Source organism: Nicotiana sylvestris, chromosome 7, assembly GCF_000393655.2.
Source record: "Nicotiana sylvestris chromosome 7, ASM39365v2, whole genome shotgun sequence".
Lineage (NCBI taxonomy): Eukaryota > Viridiplantae > Streptophyta > Magnoliopsida > Solanales > Solanaceae > Nicotiana > Nicotiana sylvestris.
Window position 1 is genome coordinate 166,976,546 of NC_091063.1, and position 10,414 is coordinate 166,986,959.

Here is a 10,414-nt window from a genome sequence, read left to right on the forward strand (position 1 = left end):
CTCCGCATGTTGGAAATGCTGGATGACTGGAATAATGGGAAAGAGCCGCCAAGTGTCGTCCCCGGATTCCCTGAGTTATTCTCCAAGTCAAGCGGGACTTCTAATTTCCCCGTAAATTATCCTGCTACCCCATTCGGGTACCCAGCCACTTCAGTCTTCTCTGCAGGATCGCCTTCTGAGCCTCATCCCCGAATGTCAGCCACCGATGCAAACAAGAACATCTTTACTGCACTGCCCTGCCCGATCACGGCACAGCCTGCTACGTACAAGCCAAGCTTTGACTCATCCTCCTTTACATTCCAAGCACCCTCCTTCTCAGTGGAACCAACTAGGTTCGCTACCAGCACTAATCCTCCACCGCCTCAGCGCGAGCTTGCACCCGGGCAGGATCAGAACCCCAGAATGGCAGAACAAAATGAGATGGCCAAAAGAATGAGAAGCCTTGAACAGAGTTTAAAGAATATGCAAGGTTTGAACGGACAGAAGAGCGTCTCTTACGCCAACCTATGCGTGTTCCCTCACGTGCACCTACCAGTGGGTTTCAAGACCCCAAAGTTTGAGAAATACGATGGACACGGTGACCCCATTGCACATCTTAAGAAATATTGCAACCAATTGCGGGGAGCCGGCGGAAAAGAGGAACTGCTAATGGCATATTTTGGGGAAAGTCTAGTAGGGATAGGCTCGGAATGGTATATGGACCAGGAAATGTCTCGATGGCATATATGGGATGATCTCGCCAGAGATTTTGTGAAACAATTCCAGTATAACATCGACATTGCACCAGACCGAAATTCCCTGTCGAATTTGAAGAAGAAACCTTCAGAAAGCTTCAGAGAATACGCTATTAAGTGGCGTGAGCAGGCGTCAAGGGTGAAGCCTCCCATGGATGAGGTGGAAATGGTCACTACCTTTCTCCAGGCTCAAGAGTTTGACTATTTCCAAAACATGATGTCAGTCATGGGAAAGCCGTTTGCAGAAGCAATTAAGATTGGAGAGATGGCGGAGAATGGTCTGAAAACGGGTAGGATTCTGAGTCAAGCAGCCATAAGGGCGACCTCCCAAGCCGTCCAAAGCGGGTCCGGGGGAATGGCAAGAGGGAATAAAAAGGAAGAAACGACCATGGCAGCCTCAGAAGCAAGGGAATATCGTAATCCCAGGCCCCCTTTTCCGGAAAGAACCCCACAACACTACTATCCCCACTCAAATCTGGCATATGCTCATCAGCCCTATATGGTCATGAATGCCCAACCTTATGCCCATCTTCCGCAACAAGCCAACCGAGGCCAAGCTCCACCTCCCAGAAATCAGCCTCCTTACCGCAACCACTATAACCTACAACCTCCGCAGAATAACTTCCGCCCTCAGGAGCCACCTAGAAGGCGGACTTTCATGCCCATCGGTGAACCATACTCTACTTTGTTCCCGAAACTAGTCCAGTTGGGCTTCCTGCAACCAGTCCCTCAAACAAGGCAAAGGCCAACGTCACTTTCTTACAAAGCTGGAGTCAGATGCGCCTATCATTCAGGGGCCGAGGGGCACGATACAAATGACTGCTGGTCGTTGAAAAGAGTGGTCGAGAATTTAATAGAACAAGGGAAAATAGTGCTAAGGGACGAGGAGGTCCCAAATGTGACTAACAATCCACTACCTGCACATAATAACGGGCCGCTGATCGGAATGATTTGCGAAGACAAAGAATTCGACCCTGCTTTGAAGGCTATAATCGCCATTGTCGACACGGGGAAAAAGCCTGAGACAGCCCAAGAACTAGAAAAGGGGGAGGAGGCCAATGCTGTAAAGAGCTAGCCTGAAAAGAAGGTGGAGAAGAAAGTGGTACTGGTAAAGGATGGAGTTCTTTACATACCACGAGGTCGAGCAGAGAAGCCGCAGAGTTTCGGGGTCAAAAAGGCAAAACCTATGTACGTGCCAAAGGGGGCCTATGTGGTCCGGGGGACGATTCAACAACCTCGGATGAATGAGCCAGTGGTTATCGGACGCGCGCCACAAAAGCCAATGACAAACCTGTCCACGGTACCGTGGAACTATCACAGGACGTTGGTAACGTACAAAGGTAAAGAAATCACGGGGGAACTCCCGGAAAATACTTTCATTGGAAGGCATTCAAACACCCAAGAGCTGAACAACGCCACACAGAGACGCTTCCCACCAAAGAAGCCTGTAAGCGTTGAAGAAGCGGAAGTGTTCTTCCAACAAATGAAAATGTCGGATTACGAAGTGATAGATCAACTGCGCAAGTACCCCGAGCAAGTGTCCATGCTATCATTGTTGATGAGGTCGGTCGAGCATCAAAAGATCTTACTGAAGACCCTGAATGAAGCATACGTGCCAGTTGAAACCTCGGTTGAACAACTGGAGCGGATGACAGAAAGATTCTTCACCGTCAACCAAATCTCTTTCAGCAAGAACGATTTACCCCCAGAAGGAGCGGCACACAACAAGGCCTTGCATCTAACAGTTAAATGCGAGGGCTACTATGTCAAGCGGGTAATGCTGGATGGAGGCTCAGGTGTTGACATTTGCCCGCTCTCCACACTACAAAGGATGGAAATTGGGACCGGAAGAATCCGACCCAATAATGTCTGCGTAAGGGCTTTCGACGGCATCAAGAGAGATACCATGGGGGAAATAGACCTGTTGTTGGTCATAGGACCAGTCGAGTTTGAAGTAACCTTCCAGGTGCTCGACATGGATACATCCTACAATTTTCTCCTCGGCAGGCCTTGGATCCATGCGGCAGGAGCTGTGCCTTCCACTCTTCACCCGATGGTGAAGTTTGAGTACGAAGACCAAGAGATCGTGGTCCATGAGAAGACGAGCATGCTATTTATCGGGACCCATCCGTCCCATATCTTGAACCAAAAGAAGGGAGCGAACATACGGTCTATCAAGCTTTCGAGATTGTACTAGCAGAGCAGCATGAAGAGGGAATACCTTGCCCCCAGCCTTTCTTGTCTAACGCCTCGGTTATGGTGGCCAAAGAGATGATCCGGCACGGATTTAGGCCAGGGAAACGGCTTGGACGAACCCTGCAGGGAATAGCAGAACCCATCACCTTGCCGACCACCAAGAAACCTTTTGGACTAGGTTTCGAACCCACTCCAGGAGATGAAGCGTGGGCAAAGAAAAGGAAAAATGAGGGTTGGAAGTTACCTCGACCATTGCCGGATTTATATGAAACTTTCATTAGGCCAAGGTACACCGAAGAAGAAGACGATGAGGTCTTCACGGCTGAGGAAATCGAAGAGATATGTGGGGCAATGAGAGAAATGCTCTACGAGACTCACATGGTTCAACCAGGTGAAGGCACAAGCACTGCTGAGATGCTGTACGTGGGGCCGAACGCCAAACTTCGAAACTGGGAGGCCACACCATTCCCGACTAGACGGAAGTCCGGGTAGACCTATCCCGCCACCTTTCCTATGTCACATGTTATCTCTAGGACATAACTTGAACGTTTTCTTCCTTTCGATTGTTGTTTTGAATTCCTAAGTTGTAAACATAGTTGTCTTCCAACTTCCCAAAGAAAATAAAAAAAATCGTCATTGCTTTCCCATTTTTTTTCTTTTGTTCTGATTTTGTTATTTTTCCTTTTATCTTTCCTTCCAGTTATAATAATGCGGCTTTAAATATGACATGCTTGCGGACTTCACGCCCAGATCACAACGAGCTATTTAACTGTGAATTAATGAACCCAGAACCAGAATATGATGAAGAAGAAGCTTTTAGGGAAATAAACCGAGAGTTGGAACATTTTGAGAATAAACCTAAGCCAAATCTGAATGACACCGAACCGGTTAATTTAGGAACTCCTGAAGAAATCCGGGAGACCAAAATAAGCATTCACACGGACAAGAAAACGCGAGATGCGATAATTCAACTTCTTTTTGAATTTAAAGACGTGTTTGCTTGGTCATACGATGACATGTCGGGACTAGGTGTTGATCTAGTGGTTCATAAATTGCCGATTCATCCTGATTGTCCTCCAGTTCAACAAAAGCAACGAAAGTTCAAAACTGAGGTCAGTGACAAGATTAAAGAGGAGATCACCAAACAACTGAAAACGGGAGTGATTCGGGTAGTCCAATATACAACATGGTTGGCGAATGTGGTTCCAGTACCAAAAAAGGACGGGAAAACTCGGGTATGTGTAGATTACCGAGATCTGAACAGAGCAAGTCCTAAAGATAATTTCCCGCTGCCCAACATCCACATCCTCGTTGATAATTGCGCCAAACACGAGATACAGTCTTTCGTAGATTGTTACGCTGGGTATCATCAGGTATTGATGGATGAAGAGGACGCCGAGAAAACTGCCTTCACCACGCCTTGGGGCACCTACTGTTATCGGGTCATGCCATTTGGTTTGAAGAATGCTGGGGCTACTTACATGAGGGCCATGACTGCCATTTTTCATGACATGATGCATCAGGAAATAGAGGTGTACGTGGACGACGTGATAGTCAAGTCCAGGATGCAGGATAATCACATCCAAGACTTGAGGAAGTTCTTCGAGAGATTAAGGAAGTATGACTTGAAGCTGAACCCAGCCAAATGTGCTTTCGGAGTTCCGTCGGGCAAACTTTTGGGCTTCATCGTAAGAAGGAGAGGTATCGAACTAGATCCAACTAAGATAAATCTATCAGAGATCTACCTCCCCCGAGAACAAAGAAAGATGTGATGAGTTTGTTGGGCATGTTGAACTACATCAGTCGATTTATTGCCCAGCTGATAAGCACGTGTGAGCCCATATTCAAGCTGTTAAGGAAAGATGCGGCGATCAAATGGACAACTGAGTGTCAAGAAGCCTTTGATAAAGTCAAAGAATACCTTTCGAATCCCCCAGTTTTGGTCCCTCCAGAGCCAGGGAGACCACTGTTCTTGTATCTGACAGTCTTGGAGAACTCTTTCGGTTGCGTCCTCGGGCAACACGACATAACCGGAAAGAAGGAGCAAGCAATCTACTACTTGAGCAAGAAATTCACCAGCTACGAGGCCAAGTACACTCTGTTGGAAAGAACATGTTGCGCTCTGATGTGGGTTGCTCAAAAGCTGAGACATTATCTCCAAGCCCACACTACGTTCCTCCTAAGCAAGTTGGATCCTTTGAAGTATATATTTAAGAAACCGATGCCTACTGGGAGACAGGCCAAGTGGCAAATCTTGCTTACTGAATTCGACATAGTCTATGTCACTCGCACGGTAATGAAAGCCTAGGCTCTAGCAGATCATTTGGCCGAAAATCCGGTCGATGAGGAATACCAGCCATTGAGTACCTACTTTCCAGATGAAGAAGTAAACACCGTAGAAGTGGTCTCGGAGGACGCTCATGTTTGGAAGATGTTCTTTGATGGAGCCGTGAATGCCAAAGGTGTAGGAATTGGGGCAATTTTGATCTCACCCTCTGGCCAGCATTATCCAGCCACAGCTAGACTGCGTTTCTTTTGCACAAACAATACAGCTGAGTATGAAGCATGCATCATGGGAATGCATATGGCGATCGATCAGGATGTCGAAGACTTACTGATCATGGGAGATTCTGACCTGATTATCCGGCAAGCCCAAGGTGAATGGGAAACTCGGGATGTCAAACTTATCCCTTACCGACAGCACGTGGAGGACCTCGTCAAGCGATTTAAATCAATAGAGTTCAGGTATATCCCGAGGTGTCACAATGAATTGGCGGATGCACTTGCCACTCTAGCTTCAATGCTACCCTACCCAGGCAACGCCCACGTCGATCCTTTGGAAATCCAAATCAAGGAAAGACACGGTTACTGCAATGTAATCGAGGCGGGATCAAATACGCAGCCTTGGTACCATGACATCAAGAGGTTCCTGAAGACACAAGAATACCCCGAGCACGCTACTGGAGATCAAAAGAGGACCATTAGGCGACATGCAAGTGGTTTCTTTCTGAGCGGTGAATTGTTATATAAGAGGACCCCGGACCTCAATCTCCTAAGATGTGTCGATATCGAGGAAGCGAGAAAGATCATGCACGAAGTACACGCAGGTGTGTGCGGACCTCACATGAACGGGTATGTCTTAGCGAAGAAAATCCTTCGAGCAGGTTATTACTGGATGACCATGGAAAAGGACTGCTTTAGCTTCGTTCGGAAGTGTCATCAGTGTCAGGTGCACGGTGATTTGATTCATGCACCTCCCACGGAACTGCATCCCATGTCTGCACCTTGGCCATTTGTCGCCTGGGGCATGGAACGTCATTGGACCAATCGAACCAAAGGCTTCGAATGGACACAGGTTTATACTGGTTGCCATCGATTACTTCACAAAATGGGTAGAGGCTGTCACTCTCAAGTCGGTCACTAAAAAAGCTGTAGTGGATTTTGTACACTCAAATCTTATCTGTCGTTTCGGTATTCCTGCGACTATCATTACAGATAACGCAACAAACTTGAACAGTCACTTGATGGGAGATGTATGCGAGCAATTCAAAATAACGCATAGGAATTCTACTCCTTATCGGCCAAAGGCCAATGGTGCTGTAGAAGCGGCGAACAAAAACATCAAGAAGATTTTGAGGAAAACGATCCAAAGTTCCCGACAGTGGCACGAGCAGTTACCATTTGCATTGTTGGGATATCGTACTACGGTACGCACGTCAGTAGGAGCAACTCCTTATCTTTTGGTTTATGGGAACCGAGGCTGTGATACCAGCAGAAGTAGAAATCCCTTCGCTTCGAACCATTGTTGAAGCAGAAATCGAAGACAGCGAGTGGGTCAAGACTCGATTAGAGCAATTGTCTTTGATCGATGAAAAGCGAATGGCCGCGGTTTGTCACGGACAATTGTACCAACAAAGAATGGTCTGTGCTTACAACAAGAAAGTCCGACCCAGGAATTTCGAAGTAGGTCAGCTGTTACTGAGGCGTATTCTGCCACATCACTAGGAAGCAAAAGGGAAATTTGCTCCAAATTGGAAAGGCCCATACATCATAAGGAAGATATTGCCAAGAGGAGCATTGTATCTAGGTGATATCGAAGGAAATGACCCCGAAACAGCAGTAAATGCGGACACAGTCAAAAGATACTATGTCTGAGTGATGCCCCGGCGGTCCTGACACATTTGAAATGCTGAAGGTTTTATTCCCACTATCAACTCTCTCTACAAGCCTTTGAGCCGGTTTTTAAAAAATAAAAAAAAAGAAAAAAAAAGAAGAAGAAACAAAACATTGATTGAGGCCTGAACTACGTTTGACTTGATTCCGAAATGATACGTAGGCAGCCTCTCCCTGAGGTTCAGTCACACCAACAATAAAATCCCATTTACCCTGAAATTGAAACCGGGGCACGTCAAGCGGTTTGGATCATCTACTTTTATTTGCCAAACACAAGCCTTCCAGATCAATTACCAAAGGTAACGGGGAACCAAAAAATGTCACAAATGGAGACCGGTACACTGTAAATTGAGAGAAATAAAACGAGAGAGTCTCGTCGGTGAAAACCTTCGGGCACCGCGAGGTGACGGGAGTAGAGAGACCGAAATGAGAGAGCTTGTTTAGTAAAAACTCGCAAAGAGTGCTATCAAGCGATGACAGGAAGAGAAATGAGAGAGGTCAGCCAGCGAAAACCCGCAAAGGGCGCTGTTGGTCGAAAGAATGACTCCACCCAAGGAGGTCTCGGCAAAGTTCCACCGGTTTGGAATCACAAATCCGTTTTGGTTCAGGGAAACGCAAGCTCATGGAAGGTCATGCGTCCAGTCCAAAGAGCATGTCATGTCATTTAAAGCCAGCATTATCTTCCTCAGATAAGTCTTTCTCGTCCCGAAAGGGATACTCCTTTCCTGAATTTGCTTTCTCCTTTCTTTGTTTTTCTTCGAATCCCTTTTATGTTTAACCCCCAAGTTCCAGATATACCAGGAAAGGGCAGGTGGCAGGTTTGGTTTCACGGAATTCCGTTTCATGAAGGAAGGCACTTCGTTTCGTTGGTACGTTTGTCCAAACCTGATGAATCATGATGTTTGACTGCGTTCTAAGTTAAGAGGAAAGAGAGAAATTTCCCCAGTAAGTCCGCCTCATACAAATCCCCACAGGGCTTCCCTATGTACAAATCCGCACAAAGATTCCACTGCGTAAACATTTCCCAAAGAGTCTGCCCCAACAAAATCCACACAGATTTTCTCTCTTGTACGGATCCCTATAAGGTCTTCCTTTTGCTAACACTAAAAAAAAAAAAGAAAAAAAAAATGGGACACAAATCCCCATCACATCCCCAGCGAGTCCCTTTGTAAAAATTCCCCAACAAGCTTACCCCAAAAAATCCTAGAAAGCCCGCTTTGAAACAAATCCCCAGCATGCCCCGTTGTACAAGAATCCACACAAAGAATCCACTTTGTAAATATTCCCCCACTGAGCTTCCCTTTGTACAAATCCCCACATTCCAATAAAATCCCCGTTGAGAATCTCCAAGCAAAACGGGACACAAAAAAAAAGAGAAGGCCTTACGAGGCAAATCATCACAGAATCTGGAAATACAAGCCTGAGCAGTCTAAAGGGTTTCGCCATTTGAATCCAATCAATGACAAGACTTCGCAACAGAAATAAGGACGCAACAAAGCAACTGGAACGATCAAGGTCACCGAACCAACCGTCATTTCCGAACTAACAATTGTTCTTTGTCTGAAAAGTTGAAACAGGTATAATCCAAGACAACCGTGCAAGAAGCAGGTGTCACCCAAAGAAGAAGGTACATGGGTACAAGAAACATTTTGGCAATAAGGAATTCACTCGAAAGGTAAGTTTCCACGAGACTGCCTTTTATCTTCTACTAAAACAAGAAAATTCAAAAAAAGAGGTCAGTTATTATTCTCGAACTTTGTCCCCAGCCAGTAAGCATTAGGGTTTTAAACCCTAAACTGAACTTTTCCTTTAGTCAGCATTAGGGTTTTAAACCCTAAACTGAACTTTTCCTTTCAGTCAGCATTAGGGTTTTAAACCCTAAACTGAACTTTTCCTTTAGTCGGCATTAGGGTTTTAAACCCTAAACTGAACTTTTCCTTTCAGTCAGCATTAGGGTTTTAAACCCTAAACTGAAATTTTCCTTTCAGTCAGCATTAGGGTTTTAAACCCTAAACTGAACTTTTCCTTTAGTCAGCATTAGGGTTTTAAACCCTAAACTGAATTTTTCCTTCAGTCAGCATTAGGGTTTTAAACCCTAAACTGAACTTTTCCTTCAGTCGGCATTAGGGTTTTAAACCCTAAACTGAACTTTTTCCTTTAGTCAGCATTAGGGTTTTAAATCCGAAACTGAACTTTTTCCTTTAGTCAGCATTAGGGTTTTAAACCCTAAACTGAACTTTTCCATTCAGTCAGCATTATGGTTTTAAACCCTAAACTGGACTTTTTCTATTCAGTCAGCATTAGGGTTTTAAACCCTAAACTGAACTTTTTCCGTTCAGTCAGCATTAGGGTTTTAAACCCTAAGCTGAACTTTTCCATTCAATCAGCATTAGGGTTTTAAACGCTAAACTGGACTTTTTCCGTTAGTCAGCATTAGGGTTTTTAACCCTAAACTGAACTTTTCCTTTCAGTCAGCATTAGGGTTTTAAACCCTAAACTGAATTTTTCTGTTAGTCAGCATTAGGGTTTTAACCCTAAACTGAACTTTTTCTTTCAGTCAGCATTAGGGTTTTAAACCCTAAACTGAACTTTTTCCATTCAGTCAGCATTAGGGTTTTGAACCCTAAACTGGACTTTTTCCGTTAGTCAGCATTGGGGTTTTTAACCCTAAACTGAACTTTTCCGTTAGTCAGCATTAGAGTTTTAAACCCTAAACTGGACTTTTTCCGTTAGTCAGCATTAGGGTTTTAAACCCTAAACTGATCTTTTCCATTCAGTCAGCATTAGGGTTTTAAATCCTAAACTGAACTTTTCCATTCAGTCGGCATTAGGGTTTTAAACCCTAAACTGAACTTTTCCTTTAGTCAGCATTAGGGTTTTAAACCCTAAACTGAACTTTTCCTTTAGTCGGCATTAGGGTTTTAAACCCTAAACTGATCTTTTTCCTTCAGTCAGCATTAGGGTTTTAAACCCTAAACTGAACTTTTTCCTTTAGTCAGTATTAGGGTCTTAAACCCTAATCTGAACTTTTTCCTTTAGTCAGCATTAGGGTTTTAAACCCTAAACTGAACTTTTCCATTCAGTCAGCATAATGGTTTTAAACCCTAAACTGGACTTTTTCCTTTCAGTCAGCATTAGGGTTTTAAACCTTAAACTGAACTTTTTCCGTTCAGTCAGCATTACGGTTTTAAACCCTAAACTGAACTTTTCCATTCAGTCAGCATTAGGGTTTTAAACCCTAAACTGGACTTTTTCCGTTAGTCAACATTAGGGTTTTAAACCCTAAACTGAACTTTTACTTTCAGTCAGCA

The 10,414-nt window shown here is 44.8% G+C and overlaps 1 protein-coding gene across 1 annotated transcript; it reads left to right on the plus strand.

Moving 5' to 3' along the window:
- Window positions 1–5,502: 5,502 nt before the first annotated feature.
- On the plus strand, window positions 5,503–6,078 carry LOC138872644 (uncharacterized; the record flags this gene model as incomplete). Its single annotated transcript, XM_070150990.1, has 1 exon — window positions 5,503–6,078. A coding segment is annotated over exon 1 (576 nt), but the record flags the coding sequence as incomplete, so codon positions are not given.
- Between the last annotated feature and the right edge of the window lie 4,336 nt (window positions 6,079–10,414).